General features: G+C 40.2%; 1 protein-coding gene across 3 annotated transcripts in view; it reads right to left on the bottom strand.

Annotated features, from left to right (window-relative positions):
- Positions 1–25,893, bottom strand: part of REPS2 (RALBP1 associated Eps domain containing 2) — a 96,230-nt gene that overhangs the window by 54,856 nt on the left and 15,481 nt on the right. For all 3 annotated transcript variants that reach the window (XM_032100726.1, XM_032100725.1, XM_032100724.1), the window contains exons 2-5: positions 7,575–7,698; positions 5,243–5,391; positions 3,610–3,733; positions 867–964 (exon numbers count right to left, since the gene is read on the bottom strand). In XM_032100726.1, coding sequence (XP_031956617.1) covers positions 867–964; positions 3,610–3,733; positions 5,243–5,391; positions 7,575–7,698 — 495 coding nt within the window. The remainder of the gene's footprint in view (positions 1–866; positions 965–3,609; positions 3,734–5,242; positions 5,392–7,574; positions 7,699–25,893) is intronic.

The following is a 25,893-nucleotide window of genomic DNA, read 5'->3' as shown; positions in this document are numbered from 1 at the left end:
AGTCTTAAAAAGGGAGGGCAAGAATGAACAACAATCAGCTGTGAAACCATTTCTCTGACATACCTGTCTATTTCCCAAGAATCAAATGCAAAACACCAGTTCTGAAATACATCAAAAGATCCCTGAAACAGGCAACATCATGAAGCCGTAAATTAATTTTCATTTCAAAGTGCTACACAAATGCACCCAATTTCATTTCAAGTTAGCACAAATTATGTGACACTACCTGTAGATCTCTTTTGGAAGCTCAGGTGACATTTTATTGTGGGTGTGAGGTGCTAAGCACACAGGAAAATGTAGAGTCTCTGAGTCTTACTTATTCAGGAAAATCTCTTGCTTAAGAGAGTTTTGCCCTTCCTTAGGGCAAACTACTTGTTTGCATAATAAATGCACAGCAGGCATACTGGAACACAGGAAAGATCTGCTTTTGCAACCAGCAGGAAGATATAAGACCCATTTTCATAAAAACAAACAAATGCCCAGAAATTAATTTATTTTAAGGTGCAATTTAACCACTTGGGGTAAAAAACCAAAATATGCAGAATGTTAGCCATAAATACTACGCACGTGTTACAGATGGGAATCTAAATCAAGAAGGAATCTCTGTGAAATCACATGTACTTTATATGAAAAGGGTTTACTTCTACTTACCGTTAGCAATTTAATTAATTTAATTATTTATTTTAATTTCTCCATCCCATCAGCTTTTTTTCCTCATATACTAAAAAAGCACGCTTCAGTCTCCAGTCTAAAAACACCATTAAGAACATTTTTCACTTTCAAAGCGAGAATATTTCTGCCTTTTTAAAGAATTTCTCTATTATTTTGTTAGCAGTACTACTAAAGAAAAATATGCAATTCATTACCCGGTTAGGAGTTGAACAGGTGGGTGCAGATTTGGCTCCATAATTCCCTGATGATGGTCCATCTTGCTGGTGAGCAGAGTGTCTGACTTCATAAGGAGCTACATTAGACATTTAAAATTAAATATATAAATTATGGGATAATAAAAAATTAGGGCTAGGCTAAAGGAAATAGATAAATACCACAAGATCAAGAGTGTAGCTTGTGAACATTGTATCAGAGCATCAAAGTCCGTGTTGTCAAGCATCTACCAAGTGAACCTGGTATCACAGTATCAAAGTCCATTTTGTCTTATGCAACAAAATTCCAGCCACATACTTGTCTTTCCCATTGCATCATTCTTCAGACATTTCTGAGACATTGCCAGTTATATACTCTAGATAACAGAAATCAGTGTTCATCATGTTTAAATATACATTTATATAGCCTGTCCATGCATTTATACATTTTATATATGTATAGTCCCACATAGCACAAGATATATTTTAAATAAGAAGAAGTAATTCAAGTGAGCTGCAAAAAAATTTGTTTTGACAATGTTATCAAGTAGCAAATCATTACTTTTCCATATACTCTTCCTCTCCCTTCCCTAATTTCTGTTGAAAATCAAAATACATGACACACCACTTGGCACTGTTTGGAATAAAGTTAGTGAAGGAAAGTAACAATTTCTTTTTCTTTTGCTAAAATAAGTCACCTAGGCTCCACTGCAGCAAATACAGTAAGCAGTGACACAACAGCACATTTAGGAACAATGTTTTAAAAATAGGGCAAGTATGTAAACAAAAAGGCAACTCACTTTCAAACTTTTACAGAGCTGAGAACTGCTGCCAGCCTATTTAAAATTTACCATTACAAAGTCTGCATTAGACAGTCAGAACCTTAATGACTCATGATGAAAAAGGAGACCAAGAAATCTTAAAAATTTTGAGCTCAGGAAGACCTTAAAAATTATACCCCTAACCCCCTTGTTTTCCTAAGGGTTCCTATCCTGTATACGTATCTATTTTTATTCCTGCACAAGTAACTACTAATTTCAGATTAAAAAAAGAAAAGGAAGGAAGGTGGAATGTGGGATACATTTAGATGCCCTCAGAGGGGACATTTAAGCATGAAGCCACATTGCTGTGTGCTTGCTAGCACAAAAAACCTCCAAAACTATAAAGAAAAATGTACACAGTCACGTACAGGAAGAACCAGCAGGTCTTGCATTAGGCCTGGCACTTGGTACAGCACAGGCCATAAAATGTTAACTGCTCACTGCCATTGAGAACATGTTTGGCTGAAGTATTCCCAGCAGGATTAAAATAGGACAGATCACTGTTCTGGAAAACAGGAAGAAATCCTTTCCGAAAAATAACCATTGTTCTATACCTCTAAGATTTTATTACCTTGAAAATTTGAGCAATGAAATGAAAATTTGAGCAATTTTATTCCCTTGAAAATTTGAGCTATGCAAAGTGAGCAGGGACAGCAGTGTCCAGTCCAGCTGCTCACTTTGCATGGCTGCTGAGTCCATGAGAAATTTCACGGAAGTTATATTTGCAACCAAATTCAGAAGGAAAAAAAAAACCCCCAGCACCCAAAATACTCCCTCATAGCACTGACAGATCTGGGACAGAGTCCCAGAAACCAGCAGAGCACCTGACAGGTACCTGGTCAGCCGATCCCGACGGACGCCCCCTGCCCGGCTCACCACAGTGTGGCCTCTTTGCCACGTGTCCTCTTCACTGGGGCAGAACATGCATTGTACCAGAAAACAACCACACTAGTGTGCTTGTTTCAGAATTAATCCTGCCTCTGAACAAGCTGCAGTTCACCTAAGCAGCAGGGGAATGCCTGTGACTCAGTATTGGTACAATTTTCAGGTGGAGGCCACTTTATAGCGTCAAACACATTCTTATCACAGGTGTACTGAGTTTCAACATGTTGAATAGCTCTTTTTTCACTCATTTATAAATAAGGACAAAAGCTGAATTACTAGCATGCTTCACTCTTCACTCACTGCAAACACACTAATGTAAAGCAAGAGGGATGATGGCATACACCAGTGCCTACTATTGCCACCAACTTGGTCACCACATGTTGCAATTATGAGAGCACAGGTGCTTTACTGTTAAAATGAACTTGTAAAGCCATAGTTAAACTGTATTCTGCCCCATTAGCCTCTTATTAAAATCTGAATGTTTTGCCTCCTACTCTAATGGCATCAAAATGAAGGAGAGAACATCTATGCAGTGCCTCGTATTTGTCTGAATTGCCTAAGTTACACTGTGGGGCTGCTTTTATACTCTCATCCTACCATTATTTCTGTTACAAAACCAGAGATATTATTATCCTTTCCTGCAAAGGAAGGTTTGCTTCCAATCTGAAAATTAATATGCGGCTACTGAAATTGGGAGCAGGCTTTTCTCCCCCTCTAATGAAACCAAAACCATCATGCACTCTGACAATATTTGCAGGTTCTCTGACACTGGGGTATATTGCATGTAGTCTTGTCAGAGATTAGGTATTAGCATTTGTGAGCAGTCACACATAAATCTAATTTAATAGAAAGTGAAGAGGAAGACAGGATTGAACAATCAAAATAAATTGATCAAATAATTTTCCAAAACACAAGTCTAATTGAATTTTAAAATCATTAGGCTGATTGTCACTTGCATTTAGAATTTGGATACTTCTGATAAGGGAAAAAAAAAAAGAAAAAATATATTAATACAATGTGTATTGCCATTTTTATCCTACCTCCATGCTGCTGCTCCAGCCCACTTCTTGCTTTACCATATCCATAACTTAGGGGTATTCTCTGGTAGGTAGACGGAGAAGCAGGAGGTGAGCAAATTGGAGACATCGGAGGAGACTTGGGTTCCTATTTCAAAAACATACCAACATAAAACACACTTCTGAGACAAAAAATTGTAAGAAATAACCAAGTAATGCTGCAAAGTGGTCCAAGTGCATACAATACGATGGACAAACAAGAAACCAACACTGCAGTGTCCTTAGGCCCTTTATTTCCAAGAAAAGGCTTAAAACAGACAAGACAGGATTTGGTACTGAGCCTTTAAGGGGTAAAGCATGGCAGTACTATAGCAAAGCTTTACAATGATCCACTCAATATATTTTACTTCCAAAGGTGCCAGAAGTAGTATATGTAGAAGGCTCAATGTGAGTGGATAGCTTTAAATTTACATAGTGTGAGTGCATTCTTTGTGGGAGATTATTTTTCATACAAAAAAAATGTACAAAAAAATTAAACTATATCTCTGAATCAGTATTTTAAACACTGTTGATCTGTAGGGTCACTGGGTAAGCTTTCTCTTTCCTTTGACTTACTGAGATTGCTTGAGAAAAGGATAGAAGCCTGAAAGGTTTTACCGAATAAAGAGGAAAATATAACACAACACAGATAACCCAGATGGAGCCAGGGGTTTGAGGGCAGTGTTCTGCCCTGGTGTCAGTACACAGAGAGACAGGCATACATGCTCATCTTCCTCATCCTGTTATTCCACCTGTGTATCTTGTCATCAGCTTGCTCCTGCTGGCTGACCTCAGGCTGGGAATGCTGTTACTGATGCCAACGCACCGTGTGATAAACGTGAGCACGTGTTTTGGGAAGATAAAAGTGCTTCCATTAGGCACTTACAACATGACCTGATACAGTACCAGAGGAGAAGATGTCAAGCCTGGGGAAAATTATGCAAATCAGTCTTTATGAAAATTATGTGGCACTGTGAAGCTTCTTGTATCTGAACAAGTGCTCTCTACTCTCCTAAATACAGGTAATACGAATGTCCCTTGGATGCTTTATGAAACTGGCATCTCAGAACAACAGATGCTGGGACAATGTTTCACTCAGGACAAAAGAAGAGCAGATTTCTTCTGGACTATTCCTTGGGCAGAGAGAAATGAAAGAAAACTTGGGGGCCTTACCCCACCCAAAAATAGCGGCTCATGATTCAATACCTCATCTCCAATTGAGTATTTCTAGAGTGACTAAGAACCATATTGGCCATGGGAAATCACTCACTTTCCTGTTCTGTTTCACAGACAGATTTCTCTTTGCTGCTTTTGCTTATTCCTCTCCAAGAAACAGTGCTGGATTAAGTAGGAGGACAACACTGAAAGAACTTACACAGAATATTACAGGGCTGACAGCTTTATACTAGCTCATACAGAGAATTTTCTTCAGGGAAGCAACTGGGATGCATCAAAACCAGAATACAAGCGTGATGGGGATTATTTGCACATCAGCAGTTCATCTCCTGCCTAGTATTGGAAAATTGAATAAGCCCCTGTGAGTGTAATCATATACAGGACTGGACCCAAAAGGAGGATGCATAATGACATGTTGGCCTGAAGGAGACAAGCCTGTTACCTGTTTGTCCCCTTCATCTGTTCTTTTGTAAGAATTTTTTTCCAAAATTGCATGTGGAACCTGAAATTTAACTCCGTGGAATTCTGCTGGAGTCCCATATCGTACTTCAGTGTCATTTTTCAGCGCCATAAATCGTGGCAGAGGCAACTCTTTATGAAGAGAGAGAAAAATTCAATTTAGACTACAGACATAAGAAGACTACAGAACATTTAAGCAGTATCGTCTTGTAAAACCAATGAAAAGTTTATCTATAAAAGACTGCTACTTATATTTTGTAACATTTTTAAGTGTGGGACTCCTTTGATTATTTTATGTCTTAATAAAAATGTGAATGTTACACAAAGCTACATTCACTAGCTTAATATATAATCTCTTCATGCAAAGAGAAAGAGAAAGAAATAAGCCTTGTGCATGTTACTAAAGCAAGCAGCAAACTCATTTCCTGCCTTCAAAACCTTGCCTGTAATGAAAAGAATAGTTTCCCACAGAAACTGCGGGACGGATGAATTAATCAGTCAGGATCACAGTACGCTTAATGCTGCCATCATAAAAGGAACAAATCAAAAATGGTAGGGTTCAGGGATCACACCAAGGCCTAGAGAGACAGCTGTGTCAAAAGGTCCCATGTTGCATCTGCTGTGCAGAGCAAGAGAGTGACACTTTGTCACTCTTTAAGACAATTCTCAATTATTTTGCAGAAACACCATTTATTTTTGAGCACAGTCACCCTACAAGATCAATACAATTAAAATTAACAGAATGCTCAAAACCAAGCAAAGCCATTCATCCATAACCACGAAGAAAAAGAATCAATTGCAGTTTGGTACACTACTCACCCCATTCTAAAGGCACTCATATATTTTCTAGAAAAAAAGTAATTAGCACTGGAAGCAGTTGTACAGAAATTGTACTGAAACAGTAAGTAAGCAGGATATCAATACAAGGACTGCAAGTACCTGTTTTCACTCAGATTTGTGGATTATTTGCATATGCTGAACTTGTAAAACCGAGTAAATCTCAGTTCAGATTTCTAATTTAGTTTGTTGAGAGTTTTTTGTTGGTTTGGTTTTTTTTTTCTTTTTAATTAACATCTTTAAAAAGGACAGCAATGCAAGAGAGAGTGCACAAACTGTCTGTAAGGAAAACTGACAGACAAATCCACTCCTCTTCACCCTTGATTCAAAGTCCTGTTCCAGCAAGGCAATGAACCAAACTGTGCCAGCTGCATCTGATCCCCTCCACTTGGTCAGGAGCTCTGCACCGTGGGAGCTCAGCGTACACAGGTCAGCGTGTGCTTGTCATTCTGGCCTTCCCTCCCTGGGATGGGGCAGAGCTGGGAACCATCTCCCTGTGCCTTGCAACACACATGAATTTGACATTTCGTTGCCTTTACCAGGGACAGCTATGCTGGGAGCAGTGACCTGATTGCAGGACTGTGAGTAGGTCCTGCCTTTCCGGCCTTCTCTCTGATCTAGCAGCCGGTTGCATTGCTCCTCCATCCAGTGAGATGGTGCAAGCACAGCCTCAGGACATGGCTTGAATGCCCACCTGGGATATGGGAGCTAAGGGTTCAAACCTGTTCAAGCTCAAGCAAAAAGTCCCGTGTTTTGAAGCCCAAGCTCTGCTGAGGCAGAGTGTGCATCACCAGGGCAAGAACACAGAGTTCCCTCCAAGGTGCTATCAAGGTTTCACAGCTGAAGGGACCTGCTTCCTCTCTTCATTGCTTGAGTTAGATAAGACTCTTTCAAAAAGCCTTCTTCTCCACAAAAAATGGTACATTTAATATTACTGTCAATTCATCGGGAAGAATAAAGCTGTTTTAAAATACATCTAATACACATTTTCATACCTATTCACAGTAAGCACTATGATTTTATCAGCATTACCCGTTTATTTCAGTGGGATTATTTTGCTGAAGCAGACAAGTGTTACAATCTGCCCTGCAAAGAGAGACTTCTTGACCTGCCCATGTCCCCCACCATGTGCCTCCACCCAAAGCACCTATCAGCTCTTACTCTGGACAGCTGTCAAGACTAGAGGCTGAAGGTGAGAGAGAAATGCCTCTCCCACACTGATCATCTGTCATTCCTGCCGTTCCTTTGTAATGCCTTTTCCAGAGGTGGATGTCATCACAGATCTGCCATATATGTAATTCACTGCAATTTTCTACCACTCACGTAGTGCATGTAACATTACCTTCCACTCTTTCTCTGCTCCTTAAAATTGTTGATAGAAACATAAGAAGAAAGAGTTTACCACCATGGAGAGCTGACAAGCATTAAAGAAAGTGAGAAACAAGCGCATAGCACTGCAAGCAAAATTTGCTACTTACCATTCTTAATGCTCTCAATCCGTACTGGGAACCCTGACTGTGCTGCCGCAATTAACTTCAAAGCAATATAAAATTGAGCAGGACCAAAATAACCCACGCGCTTGGCTCCACAAACTTCTGTAATCTAAGAGAGAAGAGACACATTGTCGGTTAAATGCATTTCACTCTTCCAGGAGATGTCAACATCTCTACACAAACAAAGAAAAAAACTCTTAAAAAACCCCCACAAAACGCTTGTTGTATTTGAAGTTTTCTACTACGCATATTTGTTTCAACTCAGAACATTAGTACACCAGAGACAGATTGGTAGTTGCTATGCTTTTCAGAAGCACTGCTAGTTAACATTGCCATCCTTAAGCAAGTTAGGGGTTTTCATACTATGTAAGATTTTAACCGCAGGTGAAACGAGAATTTCTGAAGTACCCTGTCTAGTAAAACATTTCCACCACAGAAGCTGTGATATCTTTAGAAAATTGTACTTAATGTTAGCCCTAACAACAACAGTTCAGGTAACTACCATTATTGGAACATAAACAAAATAAAAGACCCCAGCACACCACTTGAGCAAACACTATTTCTTGTGTGAAAAATTACCATGGTCTCAGCACTGAAATTTAACTTTGTTATTTGCTTCACTCTGCCACTTTTATGAAGCAAAGAGCACCATGTTCACACACTCAGACAACGCCCAAACAAACAACAGGTATCAGAAGGTTTTAAGCACGAGCGCCAGTTCTCCCGTGCCTGGAGCTCCCAGATGTTCACAAACAAACCTCAGACAGGCACTGGGGTTAGAACAAAGCCTATTTGCCCCAGACATAAAAGGAAATCTCAAATTGTTTTCCTGAAAATACACCTAGATTAGCAATGTCTCCTGGCTGGCAAGGTGCAGTCTCTGTGACAGTTCTTCATGGGCAAGGGCTGCCTCAGGAAAGCCACGTTCGTGGATTGGCTCCCAAGCTACAACAGCATGACAGAAAGTATTATGTTGCATATAAGCAAACAGCACAACTGAATAGTCTATTTTTCTGATTTATTTTTATATGTATATATACACGTACATACACAGTGGGAAAATGTCAGGTCAAACAATTACTGAAAAAATCAAATGTTTTGGAATGGTAATTCTTACTAATCAAAGACAAATGTCTTCAAGCAAGCCCTTTCTTCTCTGGATGTGGCCTCTGCTTTGAGCTGAATGAGCTCTCGCTACTTTCTCTTCCTACAGGTTTCAGACTTGGTCACAAGATACATCAAATAGTTTTTTTATCTTACTGCTTGATGAAAAGCAAGATTGAGTCTCTGTATAAGGACAGCTTCAATTAACCAGCAGCATTTGCCATTCTCTTTCCTCTGCTGTTTTCTTTAGTTACTCTGGCCTTTTTTATTCTGCCCTTCCCTCTATCACTGGCCTTGCTTATTTTATTTTCCGGCGGGAAAGCAAGGCACTTGGGATGCGGCCCAGATGGATGTATGGGCACACTACTGGTACCCTTTCTGAGCTTCAAAGCAGCATTCTTCCCCTTGTCCCTGGATGCTCCCAATTCACTCAGTCTCACTGCCCATACCACCCGCTCCTGCATGGTCCTTCCCCAGCAAGCAGCCCTGGCTCTGCCTGGTGCAGTGGTGTGGAGCACAGGCGACTGCACTGGACCCCAGACACAGAACATGCACAGCAGCTGCACTTCAGACTGCTCCCCATGGGCACAACCTCCCAGGCACACCAGGCTCTGGCAGCTCTGGGGACAACGCTGCTATGGCAGGTATGTGAGAAGCCATCAGCTTATCCAACAGCCTAGGGAGAAGCAGATGGAGAAGAGGCACAACCAAGCTGAAATTCAATCTGAGTTCACAGCTCTGGTCTGTTATGGGAGACGTTTGTTAAAAAAATGCCAGCGCTGAACCAAGCAGTTGGCAAAAGCTGGGCACCCACCGGCAGCCAGGCCCTCCCATGGAGGCCATGGGTGCTCAGCTCCTGTGTGACCCATGGGCAGTGCCTGGGATGGCCCCTGCTGTGAGGCAGAAATGGCACACAAAGCCCCTGGGTGTCCCGGGATGCACCCCATAGGGATTTTTCTCCTCTTGGGCTCTTTTCCTGTCATGGCTACGCTTCCTGTTGTGCCTATGCTTGCTGACACCGAGCAACACCATTTCCATGATGTGTTTCCTCTCGCTGGCTGCTGGAAAAAGGCAATATTGAGCAGCTTGGACTTTCACATAGATGCTACTATCTTCCCGAAGAGTTAACTTTCCATATATTTTCTATACTTTGAAATATTAAGGCTGTTTAATGCTGCAAATGCTCTGCTTGCTCCTCATATGGAAACATGAACATTTTATTCTGAACAAGCAGACTAAAAATTTTTAGCAAGGATATACCATCCCTCAAAATACAGTGATGTTTCTCAAGCACACATACAGCCAACCAACCTGAAACTGCCTCTCTGTAATTTTGCTTTTTGATGATAACAATAGAAATAAATTTTGTAGACACAAGCTTCTCTGTTATTTGCGCAACCAGACTCTGAGTTCTTTGTTAATGGTTCCAAGCAAAAGATGGAAGCTGACAGAGTAGTCAAATTTATTACACAATTAATTAAGGGTATTTATATAGATTAATTGCAGGTACAGGTATTTACTCTCATCAGGTTCCTTCTCCAGTTAAAGGAGATGGTCTTGGGTTCCTTCCAGCCAGCATTTCACACTGTCTGCATCAGGACCCTGCTCAGAAGTGCCAACAGAACAGTCCCTCTCTCCAGCAACCACAGAGGTTAGTGGCAGATTAGCCTTTATCCAAAAGTAAATCCTCAGAACATGCTGCCTACTCAAATTTCCCCAGCAGCTTAAACTGAACACTGTACTATTTTTTTGTTTCCTGGTTTTACCTTTCACAGGGTCAGTGCACATAGCTTTTTGATGGGCAGATTACACTTAGTGATATGCAATTCTGAAATTAAGCTACTTTGTATGAGACACTATTAGGAGTCTCCAAGATCCATCCAAATTAAAGACACTGCATATGAATGTGATATGGTAATTTTTCATTTAAATCCTTAAAACTGTTGTCAGTTTGGGCTGCATGCTTTTCAGCAAGCCAGCAAGGAAAGAACTGGTATTTTCTGCTTGTGCACTGCTGAACAGGCACACATATAAATCAAAACAACTTGCATGCCTTGATATTTCAAGGCATTTTAAGGCTGTCAATTTATATTACAATTTTTCTTTTAATTCTCCAGCAGAAAACTGTAATCCTCCAGTGACAGCAAAATTTTTAAGGAAAGTGTAATGAAGAGTGTATTGGAAATAATTTTTTCATGGTGGTAGGTTACAGATGTTGCTTGCCAAATCTAACCTCAGGATGATAAACAGAATTAGTCCAAAATCACACAGAATCACAGAATGGCTGGGGTTGGAAGTGACTGACCTCTGGAGATCCTCTAGGTCCAATCTCCTTGCTAACACAGGATCACCTAGAGCTGGTTGTACAGGATTGTGCCCAGGAATGTTTCAAATATGTCCAGAGAAGGAGATGTTCCAGTTCTCTGCCATTCTCACAGTAAAGAGGTTTTCCTCATATTCAGATGGAACTTCCTGTGTTTTCCTTTGTCCCTGTTGCCCCTTGTCCTGTTATGAGGCACAACCAAGAAGCCTGGCTCCATCCTCTTGACACCTCCCTTCAGATACTTACCTACATTGACAAAATGCCCTCTCCATCTTCTTCAGGCTAAACAGGTCCAGGTGCCTCAGTACCCTCCTAAGAGATGCTCCAGTCTCCTGGTCATCTTTGGAGCAGTGATGCTTGAACTTTAACCACTTGGACCCACCCCATACCTTCTAGAGCCCTAACCCATGGGATTCCTCCCTGAAGAGGCCAAAGTCAGCTCTCCTGAAATCCAGGGCTGGGACCCTACTTTTCGCCCTGCTTCCTCCACACAGGATCCTGAAATCCACCATGTCATGGTCACTGCCCCCAACCTTCACATCCCAAACCAGTCCTTCTTTGTTTGTTAGTACAAGATCTAGCATCACACCTCTCCATGCTGGCTTCTCCATCACTTTTGTCAAAAACTATCACCAGGATAGTTTTTGATAGCTCTGCAGGACTCTCCTGGCCGGTGTGCCCAGCTATGCTGTCTTCCCAGAAGATACCAGAGTGGTTGAAGAAAGTGGTGAAGGCTTGTGATCATGAGGGTACTTCCAGCTGTCTGTAGAAGGCCTCATCGACTCCTTCTCCTGATGAGGTGGCCTGCAGCAGTATTCCAGTCATGGAAAATTGCCCTGTTCAATGGTTTGTGAGGCAAGAACACTATGCTGAGTGGAAAATGCATTTTCAGCGGGTAGCCTTAACACACTTGTTCTGTAGAGGAATTGCACCACGTTCCCTATCAAACATCCATAAGAAGGAGAGAAAGAGCAAGATCTGTAAGCCTGCACGCCTTCTGACAGGTCAGAAGTTTTTCTATGGTTATAAAAATATATACTTTTTAGCAATTATTAAAAAACAAATCTCTGATTCATAAATCTTAAAATCTGAAATGTTCTGTTCAGAAGAGTTGCTGTTTTAAACTACTGTGTTCCATGCAAACTTCTAATAGAAAAGCCCTACATCTTCAGATACTGGAACACAGAGCAGATTTTTGTACTTTTTATCCACTCACTCTCTGCTCTATTGGCTGACAGCAAGTGTTATTTTTATAATTGCTCCTTGAAGACATCCCACATGAAGCAGCTTTTCCCAGCACAATCTGACATTGTTCCAGCTCTCCCCAGCTCTCTCCAGACAAGTTTCCACTGCAGTCTCCAAGAGCACTGACCTCGCAAACACACTGGGCAGGTCTAATTCAGATTGCAAGAACTAAACTTCAAAAACTGAATATGAGCTGCTTTCCGTAAGTAGAAAAAGATTGTTTTCCGTAAGTAGAAAAAGAAGTATAATCAGAAATAATTATACCCTAATCCTGTGGACAGGCTGAAATGGCCATTCTGCAGCCTCAAGGGAAAGGTTTTCACCTGTAAGGCAAAGGTAGACCTGGGACTTCTGCTTTTTCATTCAGCCATTAACACTGCTGTGGCAGCCTCTGTATCAGGCTAGCATACAGTTTTGTCCATTCTCTGTCACCCTGCTGCTACCTGCCACATAGACGGTCACTGCTGGTCATTCATGTGCAAACCCAGCTCAAAGGTGCTCACACCTCCATGCGGGACCCTGTGAGAGCACGTGTGAGTTCAGTGCAGTCACCTCATTCAGAGAGAAAAAGATGATGACCACCACTGGCTCCTATGTTAAAGGAAATTTTCTTGCTACAGTTTCCATCTCAGCCCAAACCCAGAATGCACAGCTATTTTACTTGTCCTTGCTCAATCTATGATGACATAGAAATATTTTCCAGTTTGTCAACTGCCTCTGAATTTTAGGGAAGGTGTTGAAAAGCTTTTGCCGCTACCCATGCACGCCTCACCCAGCGCTCTCCCGAGGACGACCAACTCTGATGCCACTGTTCAGACCTCAACCACAGAGTGACCTAAGGCTCCCTTCAACCAGCTGCTTATAATAGTTTCAAAAACAAATACTTGTAGCAGTGGCTTATCAACAGCTTATCTCAAAATTGTGTCATGCATCTGACCCACTTTACCCTTTCTTTTTTTTTTAATTTGTGTTTACAGACTCTTTGATCTGCTTGTTACAGACAAGTTTTGCTACATTCTTAAACAGGTATTTCTCTCTCAACGGATCATTGTTCAGACATTTGTAAAATGACTTGGAGCCCAGGGCTACACATCTATTTCTTCAATATTTAAAGCAAAGTAAGAAACAACACATCAAGGATTACTGACTGGGAAGACAACAGGAACATGCTGAGGTGTTACATACCCAGATGTACATAGGAAGAGGCTTTGCCATGGATTAGGTTCTTTACCTCTGCTCCTTCCTATCAGTGTAACTATTTATTTTATTCCATCATCTTGTCTTTTAAAAACAGATGTTTCATCTATTTTAGACTTTTTTTAAACATCACATGAAATGCTTACTAAAAATCAAGCCATTTTGAACAAGCAGGGTTCCAATGTCTAAAACAAAATTTAAAACAGCTTAGTTTATGCACAAAAGACAATGCGTACATAGTATATTTTTAAAGACCTAACTATAATACATTCTCATGGTTTAAGCTCTGCATGATCATCACTTTACATTTAAGAACACCAGCTTGCTAACCTATGACAACCGTTAATTTTAAATTGCAAGGCAAGCAACAGATAAACTGCCAAAGCTTCACAACTTCACATAACAAAGACAGTGCTAAAAGCAGCAGAGAGCAACCCCCTGAGTTAGGCAAAAGCCTGCCGACAGCACCATCAGGGTTTCCCTAAACTCCCTCCTCCTGCCACAACCCAGAACCATTCACATCTGCCTGCACTGGTGCTCCATCTCACCTTTGCATATCTGGGGGGAAAGCACTTCACTTCGGGAACAGGGAGACACTTTTCTGTCAGCTCCAAGCAGGGCATTTTATGCCAACACCGAGAACTACCAGGCTCATGATTCAGGGCCCGCTGTGCGTGCACACATGTGCAGCTACTGACCACTGACAGAACTGCATCAAACAAACACGAAACCAGGTTCAAACAACTCTAACAATTAAGCTTAACAGTAAAACCATTTTATATACTAGAAAATGTTGATTCCTTAGCAGAGGTTAAAAGTAACCCCAACCTGTAACACAAGTGGTTTCAATCAGTAAAGAGCCTGTGAGCAGGAGCAGGGCTGGAGCAGGGCTGTCACACTTGGTCAGTGCAAGGGTCTGTCCAGTCCTCTCTCTTGTAGAACAGTGAGCTGTGGATGCCTGAGGAAACCCAAGCATGTGAATCATCCAGTACTTCTCTTCAAGTGGGAAGCCTGGTAATGCCAGCATACCACGAGTCACAAAAACATTGATCTGAATTACGCAGCTATGAGGACATGTGAGTCAGCACTGATAATCAAAAGATTCCAATTATTAAGGAGTGTTGGCAAGAAAAAGTCTGCCAGGGAATAAAGGCTGCTGATACATGCTAGTATTTACAACCGTTGAAATATACCTGAAAGAAATGCTATCCCCTATGCTCAACCTTTTGTTTTTTAATATACAAAGGCTGCTCAATCATTTACTTGCATGTGACGTGGAAAAGCTACACTTTGATCTCATGTCAGTCTCACAGGGGAGTTTAAGAAGCCCCATTCCTGAGAAATATCTGGTAATTGCCACACCAAGTAAATTATTTTCATTATAACAGTGCCTACAGCATTAGGTCAGAGGTTGTTACATACATTTGCTAAATCCACTTATTCACTGAACTGCTTCACATTCTTTGTACATAATCAGTTTGCATCTGGATATGGCAAGACAGATACTCAGCAGGTCACTCTCTGAAATGCTGCATGCACAGCCTTGCCAAATATCACTGTTAAAACCTGAAAACCCACAGAAATTTTCAAAGTACACAGAACTGAGTTATAGATGCTTTATCTGCTTTTCAAATCTTGACTGTGGAAGCAAGGGAGTAAGAGCAAGTAAAATGGCAAGCACGGAGCTGTCACACTGCCCCATTCAAACAAGTAAATAGCAGAAAATTCCCACAAGGGCTATCCAAATTTCTTCTGATGCATGTCACTGCCAAGAGCATTTCATTCTCTCGGCCATGAGTTTCATAAAGCCCATCCTACAGATGGTTAGCACTATATGTGCTATACATTGCAAGTATAGTTCTTTAAAGGCACTAGTCATCCCAGGATTTCTGTTCGTTTTCCTGCTCACCTCATCTCTTTCAAGAGCACACCTAGGGACATAACACAGAGAAGGTCCAGGACACGAGAGAATAGAACCCAGACTCTCTAATTCTTGTCCACTCAGCAGAGACATTGTCCTGAACTCCCCTAACCCACAAGCAACTGATATTGCAAGAGCTTGATGGAGGCAGGATATCCACACTGAAATGTGGCCGGGGCTTGAACCAGGCCAACCAAAATACTCATCTATTCCTAAAACTTTCATTTTCTGGTGGTTGAACTGAAAATAATGTCTAAATCTTACTCCTAGTGAGAGTGAATGAGGAGCTGCTTTTTAGCTCAAGTGGAAACGCCATGTTTTGCACAGGAGCTGCACCAGTATCCTGTGGGAATGAAAATACAGGATGATCATGGAATATTAAAGGCCAACACTACTTTTATCGTGCAAAATCCTTGTGGTTTGGGCATTTTAGACTACTTCAGCAATGAAGTTGTTAATTATTTCAAATAATACTTTACACAAGCAGCGTATCCATTAGCATATCTTGATCCTGAGAGTACATTTTCACTGACTTAAAATATGGTACTCATTTATAAGCTTGAGTTCATTATTAGTCCAATGTATTTCAAAATGCATGTTTTTTTTAAATCTATTCAAAATGCTATGTGTATATACACAGGCAAAATTGAAATTAAATGTAACTTGAAACTCAGCCTTAAAAATCAAACCTTTGAAGGAAAGGTTTCTGCAATCTGTCCAAGCCTTTTTTTATAAAACGAAAAATTGTCTCTCCATTGCTGCAGTTTAGATATGGATTAAAACATGAGGGTTTTTTAAAAAGAACCCTGAAAAACACTGACATTTTATAATGGAACTTGAAGCCATTTAAAATGCTGGACTCTCCAAGTCTGCACAGAAGCATGAATCTTGTAGTTTGCAATTCATACAGAAAATCCTTATCCTACCTTTGTTAAATTTCAGTCTCTTAACAGCATATCACAGACTGAGAAATTAAAGATTTTTCTGAAGAAAAAAATAAATCCCCACTGGTTGGGTTGGTGTCCTTTTTTTCTTGGACTAAAAATTCAGTTTGGGTATTATTCATAACAAACAAATATGTATTACAGAAAATTCCACAAGGTGTTGCTAGACAGGATTTAATTTACTCTTTGAAGAAGCAAACATCAATTCTTTGCTGCTACTTACTCTTCAGTAAATGAGTAATTTATGAAGCTCTGCAATACAACTCTGTTTTGTTCTCATGTTAAAACATCATCATAAAAAGCTTCAGTATAAGTAACAATCTGTGAAATCATTGCCCAAACACCCATAAAGAAGCTTGCCAAACTCACCCAAAGTGCAAAGGCTATCTTGAAAAAGGCTGAAAAAGCTTAGCATTAAGGAGATAACATCTCCTGTGGACACACGGACAATTCGTTACGAACAATCAAAAGATCTTGTCAAAATCAGAGACCCTTTCAACACCTAAGGAAAAACAATGGAAACTACTGCTAGATTAAATGCTGAAGTCAAGTATAGTGAGGAAAACGGGCAGAAAGGCTTGTAAGCTTTTTTGCAAAAGTATAAAAATTAACTGTTTTCAGAAATTTCTTTCAACAGTTCCACTGTTAAACTCAAGCCAAGGCTACCCAAAATATGTGCCTTTACAGTCAAAAAATCTTTCTTTTCCCATTCTGTCCAAGTAACTGCATTGCTAGGTGTGAACCCCAGAAAACAAAGCTGTTTTAACTCACCACTGAGAGGTCTAGAGGACTGCCTACAGATGGTAGTACTGCAGTATGCTCCTGCTGCCTCTACAACAGCTGCCTTATTATTTCCACATTTCTTTGTAACTACATGGAAATACTTCAGGAGTTTCACTCTCAGATGCTATGCCAGGATAACTTTATGATCTGTTCCATTTGTAGCCGTTCTCACAGCTGAAAGCATACCAAGAGTGACCAACAGCAAACCTCATGACAATTGCTGTTATCTTTACATATCCAGGCAAAAACATTTCTCTACTTATCTTGAAAGGCGTGCAGCCTTTTCTTCTTAGCAAGCGTGCTCCTATTTGTTGATGGGACACAACCCCTCCAGCCACCACTGCAGTCCTGATGTACCCAGTCACAAACTAGATGTAAATAAATTCTTCACCTCTGATCGTACTCAAATAAGGCACCTCACTCAATTTCCCTCTGCACAGGGACAAAATATTTGGATGCTGAGCCACGTGGGTCACGGTTTAATTGTGCAGGATAAATTTGTGCGGGTTGTAGATGACAAAAGATCAAACACAGAGGACACCTAATGTAGTCTGGAAAGATTACAAAAAAACACCCAATGTTTAGCTTTTTACATTTTAGTGACATCTTGCATCATTGCAGTACAAGGCCTGTAAGGAAATTCAAAATCTTTTGAAGTTTCAGCGCAAACACGCGTTTCTGCTGTTTGAGTTCTAATACACAGGATATTACCCAAATAACGAGGTAGTGTGAAAAACTAAAAAGACACAGGCAGAGGTCACTGGCAGAGGCAGTAATCAAAACTCCACTTTCAGCAGTCATCACTACTTTACTCATTTTGCCAAGCTCTTTTGGCCGCAAGCATCAGTAGCACTGCTGACTACAAGCTCATTGATCCACTCTTCAGGTTTCGTCCCACACACTCTTACAAAATCCTAGCCCAAAGCTCAAGAGACTTCCACTTCTTCTCACATTGCCAGCACTGAGCCCCTTCCAGAATGCCCCAGCAGTCCAGAGGACAGGTGGCCAGGCTGTACCCAGAAGCGCCCACACGGCTACAGACCTTCCACCTCCGTGAGCTCACATCCCTGAGTGAGGGCTTGCAGAGGAGACTGGAAAACCCCTCCCTTGGAAGATGTGCTGACAAAGGCTTAGACCTAAATCACTTTGCTCAAAATAATATGCAATTGAGTCAGCTTTCCCATGACTTTTGGGATAAACCCTTAAAAATGCAGGAGAAGTAACTAGCTTCAACTATTATTGAAAGAAATAAAAGCAGAAGTAGTCACCCTAAGCTGAGCTGAGACTTGAATTTTGTGCACCCGCGCTGAACTGTGGATCGGCTGCACAACTGCTGGTGGCTGTGGCTGCCCATGGGATCCACAGGCTGCCCTGCCAAAAGCCCACAGCAGGGGGACAGGCAGGCTCCTAGAGCACCTCTCACTACTTCCATGCATAAGGCATTCCCAGGACATGAATCTGGGAAATATTCCCAAAATACAATGACCCAAACCCAACCAGCGATGATACATAGAAGAGCTGGCCAAAAAAATACAGCAGCAAAGTTATCAGCTCCAGGTTTCTGGATTGAACTTCAGAAAGACTTGCACATGGATCAAAACTGGATGGCCTCTCCCACGCAAGACTCTTTAATAGCAAGATTTTTCTACAAGACAAAACTCTCGTTGATCCCTCTGGATCTATTTGTTTTCAGTGGGCCTTGGTTCCAGTAAAAAAATAGAATAAGGCTTTTCTTACACATTTTTGTCTAACATATGATTTATAACACCAGATTTTTTCACTCTGGCCAGTGCAACACAGATGAGTGCTGAAACATTCAGTTCAGCAACACCTTTATGCTTGTTTTCATTAAATTTCCTCCCTAATCTTTAATGGCTTAAAACAACTCTAAGACCCAAACATCACAATATCCAAAAATAAATAATATATCACCTAAGAACACCAACTGTCTTGCAAAATCTTCCTTAGCATTACAGAAAGAGGTAATGGTCCAGAATTAAACTTTAGCAACATGGTTTTAAAGATTCAGCACACTATTTAGAAAAGCTATTCTTTTTTTAACCACTCACAAAAATTAAATTCTGTACACTAAAAAAGGAGACCAAAAGTCCTACAAACTGTTCTAAATTATGCCTTTTCCAAAACCCCAGAGGGAGTAACTGATGAAGCGTGTTTTCCAAGTCGTGGTAGCAGAGTGAAGATTTGTGCAGTTTAAAATTAATTGACATGTTAGTAGGAGCATTGCACTCAATTGAAATGGGCATAACTCACTGACAAAGAGGTAAGTCAGGGGTGAAATTCTGTAAAAGGATTTTCTAACCACCAGGTCAGTGGCAATTTGTGTGGAACAGCTTAGGCTGGTTCACTCTGGAAAGGCAAAAGTCACTTAATGGTGCAGCCTATTTCTCAGCTATCAGAGATGCTGCGTGATCCATCACACATCACTGCTGCAGCCATTTCTGCTCAACTTTTCTCTCACATTCTGATAAAGATAATGATGGCCTAACTTGCACTTGCAAGAGACTATCAAAAATTGCTTTGGACTTCTAAGACACCAATAATTCTCCATACAGGGTATCCGTGCACCAAACCAAGGAACTCGCACACTTGCACAGCCAAGGGGAGCAACCCAATGGCCAAGATTTGCTATAGATACACAAATCCCAGTTTCATTTCTCCATTCTTGGCACAACTTTCAACAAACATTTATGGCTCAAAATAGCAAATAAATAAGGGAGAAATTAAAATATTGCACAAAAAAAAGACTGCTGATTTATTTGATTCTGAAGAGATGGGTAAAATGGAGAGTGATCTGTGACCAGTGTTGCATGCTGATTTCAGATCTCCAAAGGCACTGATGATCACTTCAGGAAACATACTACTATCTGCAAATCAAGAAACAAAGGTCCAGTCAAATCTTAGTGATTCTATAAGGATATGAGTATAGCTGTTTGTGATCCAGGTCTCATTTGATACAGAATTCAAAACACTCTGTGAATTCTGTATCAAATGAGACCTGGATCACAAATAGCTATGCTCATATCTGTTTGTGATTGACACAAAGTACATGACCTAGCACTTATCTTTAACCCTGCAAGAAATCCTTCTGCAATCAAATGGGACAATTCACAAATGGAGCATAACCCAAAAACAGGACAATAAGTCCGCATTTGCCTTAGGAAGACAGCACATGCTTGTCTTCTGTTGCGCTGCATACTCAGTATTTACAATCTGCTCTAATAACTACTATATTAAACAATTATTTTGCATTGCCCCATCATTCAAGAAAAAGGAGCTCAGCAGAGATGCACTGGGAAAGAGCAACCACGTACCACTTCCACTCATGGCTGTTGCTGAAACACCTTCTCCAGCTCTCGGCACAGTTGTGTGTGCAAGAGGAGCTCACAAGGTACTTGAAATGCAAAATTATTCAGTTTCTCATTTCTTTGCTCTTAATGCAACAATTAACAACATGCTTATTTTGATGCACCTCCATTATTGAGGAGAAAACACAGCAGGCAAAGTATTTAAGAATATTAGCTGTAAGGCTTTTATGACTTTCACAGGACTTTCTCAATTAATCTAGAAAAACAAAAGGACATCTGTATACATTACTACATATCAGAATAAAAAATTATTTGCAAAAGCTTGTCACATGCAGCTTTTCTAAATATCTGCTCATTTTTAGCATTATTTTGCTTCAATATTGAAAATTAAGCCTATGCACCAGGAGAGTGAATGAACTAGTTAGCAATCATTTTTCCTTTCAATTGCTTTATTTTCTTTCTTGTTCTTTAATACTGGGAAGTTTTATATTTAGGCAGAAGTCGCTAGGCAAATTATTGCTTAAAGTAAATGAAAGCTAAATACCAGAACCCAAGTCTGTGTTGCATGCCAATTCATGTCTTAAAGGCAGCAGCCTCTCTTCCTTCTCCAAACCCTCTGCCTTATACTCTGCACAGTTTCTGCACTAAATGAAACAAGAGTCCTGCAGTGCAAATAGTTTATCGTGCAATTAAACCCCACAACACACTCACAAAAGGAGCCAAAGTGCAGCAGCTTTAAAAAATAACCCAAACTGCAGAAGACAGAAATTATATTTTACTAAGCACATACTCTTTGAATGCCTGAGCTAGAAATTCTTTTCTTCTAAATTTCTCTCTCAGATTCACATTAAAACAACCCCATGTGAATTCACTAGGAAAGCTCAAGGGCTGAAAACCCCTGAGTTTCTTAACTACTATGTAAGTTTGAAGCCTAACTGAGAACAAGCAAGAGTGCTTAGCAAATATATATTCTTTCCCCTATTTTCCTTGACTAAACCATTTAAACTCCTCAGAGTGCAGAAACTGCTTAAGCTTTTAATTCCCTTGGTGCTTTTGCACAGGAATCTGTTGGCTTAGTAGACTTACAACAACCACTTTGTTAGGCACGAGAAGCAAGATAACAAGGAAAGTCCTATTCCCAACATTCCCCTTCACTCCAGTCCCACCTAACAAATATTGCTCTACCACCCCAGCTGCTGCCCAGCAAGACTGCCACAGAAAGTGCTGTCAGTTTGGGATTATCTCAAGTTTTATTTTACACTGGGAAATTAAATTTCAGATGCTCTTAAAACTGACAACTTACTGAAAGCAAGTTTAAATGGAACAGGAAAATATCTGAATACAACAGAAGACACATTATTGCCACATTTCTTCACTTGGAATTTTTCAACTATGGCTTAGTTTTATTTTGCTGTTGAAACTGGGTCTACAGTCAGAAAGCAAGAGGGATATTTCCATGTGTAATATTTACAAAATCTTATAATAGATTTAGATTATATTTCATCATTAGATTTGAGGGTAGGGAAAGAAGGGCTGATGCAAGATACTGGAGGTTTTTGGGGGGAGAGGGAGGCCTTATAAGTTGCTGGGGCTTGCATAGGGGAGGGAGAGCGGTTTTACATTTGCTCTCCTGGTGACCCATCCACCAAGAAACCAAAAAAGCACCTCCACTGATGATCTGCTTCTCCCCACAGTTGTGGGCTCATTGCTGACAAGCATGACTGGCAGTTTTTTCTTTCTTCAAGTCCTTTGACATACTAACTTTCTAAGTTCTTCTACAGCATCTGTACAGAGGAGTTTCAACCTCTAGAAAAAATTCTTTCAAGTAAAAAAAAAGATCAAACTATTTGCCCACAAGAACTTTCTCTCTAGAAACAAATCAGTGTATACATATTTTGCAATGCTATCTGAAAGACTCTCAGATTTTATTAAAAAGTGAAACATCAAGATAAAATGATTTTTTTAAAAATCTATGCTATGACACCAGTTCTGAATTAAAACAACTTGCCTACTCTAACTAGCAACAAGAAATTAAAAGCAGCACTGTCCATTATACATTTTTAAAAATGTAAAGTTCCTAACTCTCAGATAAAATTCTGGTGAGTACAGATTCTTAAAATATTTGGGAGAAAAATTAAAAAAAATAAAAGCCTTTTCTCAACATGTATGGCAGATACACTGTATTTACTACATTTCAAAACCCTGTTGGGATTGATGTCACAAATAATTCTGACTCTCAGCATTGTATGTATCTTACTAGCACAAAGAGGGTATTTAATACTGAAACATAAAATACAGCTGTGAGGAGTCCTATGCCTACAGATTCAGGTGATCTTGAGGTACATGCAAAACCAGGATGATTTTAACTCCAACAAATGACAAACTGTGCTACCTTTTCCTCACGAATAAACCCTAAGAACTACATAAACCTACTGAGAATTGGTATGTTCCTATGCAAACAATCACAAAAACATTGTGACAATCACAAATGTCACAATGCATTAAGAAGCAAAAAGCATTCAAAATGCCACATAAATAATACAGTTTACGAACACCAATTAAAAAATATTTTTGAGAAAGATAACCTTATTCCTAAAATAGACATGCCCTTTTAGAAACCTATTTGCTTACCTGTATGTTTCATCCTTCCAGATGCAGAAATATAGAAAACCTTTCGTTCACAATGAACAAGTCACACAAAAATGACTCAATTGAACTACAGTTTATAATAGAATTTATTTGTATTCTGTACCTTTCTTTTTAATGTCACAATATTTGGGCAGCATACCCAGGCTCTTACTGTTTTAAATCCCTCAGAACTGCTTTCACAATAATAATTCCCACAACACTGAAAATCTTTGGCACTATACTTTAATGTCAAAAGGAATTAATTCAAACTCAAAGAATACAAAACCTTTTGTCCTTTTTAACAAGACATTTTAATGAGGTATATAATTGTACTTATTGCACATCAAGAGCACAAATTTAACCCAGATTGCATAAGAATACCAGAATTATTTTTTCCTGCTTGCTAAAAAAGCTGGAGGCATTTCCATGTAGTATTAACCTTAAAAACCTTGACACCCCCACAGGAAACTGATTTTCTACAAAAACTTTGGGAAGGGTTCAGCTTGGATTCCTGAGCAAGACATTTACAATCCATTTGGGTCCCAACCTACAACACAGCCCACAGATGAGAGCACAGCATATGGAAACCCAACACATTGAACAAGCCCACATCAGATGAAACTTTGAGAATAGGAGGAGCTGAATGGAAGGTAACAAAACAAACAATTCTAGAGTTTAACATTTTTGCTAAGTCTCCTTATTAAACATTCTGTAATGAAATTGTTTTCACAGTAATTGCTGATCTTCTGTAAGTCTTGAAAGACATTGAGATGGCAATCATCCAACTTGTTTTGCCCCCAAGAATTTATTATATGACTTGTTTTTAAAGGAATTAATAAGAAACATTTCCTACTCAGAAAGGAATTTACTATGAATTTATTCCCTTACAGAGGGAATTTTAATTTTAATTTTGGGGTTGTTTTTTTCAGTTTGGTGCCATTAGTTCCAGCTGAGGGCCCTTTGAACACTGGGCACTGTTATGAGGCTTTTATTTTCTGGTCCACAACTGATGCTGGTTTCAGGGACAAAAAGTGTCTGTGACCACACGAGAAAGCCACTAGCAGTTGTATGTTTTTAAAACTAGAATTTAAAGGAAAGAAAACAGACACAGGTGAACACACCATGCAACACAATACACCATTTCAACATCTCTGTAGGAGCTCTAACTTCAACCCTGCCTTGCTGGAAACTAACATGCTTTTATGAACCTCAAAATCTTCATGAACTCTTTATGCATTAGCCCACTGGGGCAAGGAGACAGTTTTGGGGCAGGCACAATTCACTGACGGACAGCAAAGATCCTGCAGTTGGTTGATGCATTTTGGCTGTCTTCAGAGTCGTGATCTGTGGTTGTGATCACCAGAATGGGTAGTACAGCCCTATCCATAGGGAGGACCTCTCCTGGCACTGCAGCTCCCCAGGGCCTTTGAAAACATACCAGTGTGTCTCAGACACAAGGGAGTCCCCCTGAGAACTCAGAGGAAAGCCACAGTGAAATTCCCACTTCTCTGAAGAATCACTCCCATATGGGCTTTATTCTTCTGTCCAATGTGACCATTTGTACTGTTTTCTGTCTTATTAGCAAATGCTACCTCAGGATTCTTGACCAAAAACTTTATTTACTTGCACCTTCCCAAGACTTCCTGGAGAAATGTCCAAATGTAAATTCCAGTTTGCAGCACTAAACTAAAAGGAGGCATGGTAACAGTTGGCTTAAAAAAGGAGAGGAATAATCTGTTCTTTATATCCTCTGTACACAGGATATAAACAACATAAGGCTTAAAAACAACCTTAAACCCAAAGGTAAGGCAGCAGTAGAGTCCATTGCCTATAAAAGTTTTAGAGTTAGCACAAGGATTAACAAATTGCTCAACACATGGAAATGGGATTTTGCTATGGACAGGAAAGGGTATTTAGGGATCATCCAAGGTTCTTTCCATGCTTGTAGATTATTCAGCCTCCTTTAAAGATGTGGCTAATGTGATCACACCACACAATACTCTCACCAATACACTTCATAACTCATTAGCTTTGGTGCCCACTTGGTTTGAAAGAAGGGCAGAGGTGTCAAGAAAAGCATCTCCCAGACCATGATTTTCACAGGTCTTATCAGTACCACTGACACAGCTCAGCCCCTTCCCTGTGCTGACACAGCCATCAGATGTCATGAGTTGTTTCTGAACCAGTTAATGTTTCTGCTACCACTGGCCCATGAAAAGTGCTATGCTGTGCTCACGCTGCCACTTGCCTTTTTCCTATGAAAAGGCAGTGTGGAAAACCAGGAGCAAGGGATGGCAGCCCAGTGGCAACTCTTAGGACACAAGTCCTAAGTCCTGAAAGATAAGATTGTGTCCACTGGTCCCTACGTCAGCAGCCATTTCAAGAAAAAACTACAGAAAGATTGCTAATTTTCAATAACACCTAACATCGACAAAAACCTCAGACATGCTCTTACTGATTATCCTTTCTTTTATTTCCTGTCACACCTTGAACAGTGAAAATTACAAAGTCCTGTCTTACTGGGCAGCCTTCTTACTAATGATCAAACCTTCTTCCTTTTATACACTAAAGGGATCCACGATCACTCCAGATTCACGGGTCTTCCTCCCTACTGGCTTCTTGCTCTAAAAGCAGCAGAGCCAGTAATAAGAGCAGAGAAATATTCAGACCCAGCTGAGCAGGGCTACAGGGACAAAGGTGTGCATTGCCCATAGTTGTATCCTGCTTCTCAGAGGAAGTTCAGCCCTGGCATTTTCAGAACATGCACAAACATCTCTCTAGACTGGGGAAGCTGGTTAAACACAAGCACACATCCTCTGAAATTATTTTCCAT

Source organism: Corvus moneduloides, chromosome 2, assembly GCF_009650955.1.
Source record: "Corvus moneduloides isolate bCorMon1 chromosome 2, bCorMon1.pri, whole genome shotgun sequence".
NCBI lineage: Eukaryota > Metazoa > Chordata > Aves > Passeriformes > Corvidae > Corvus > Corvus moneduloides.
This window is presented reverse-complemented; position numbering and strand designations above follow the sequence as displayed.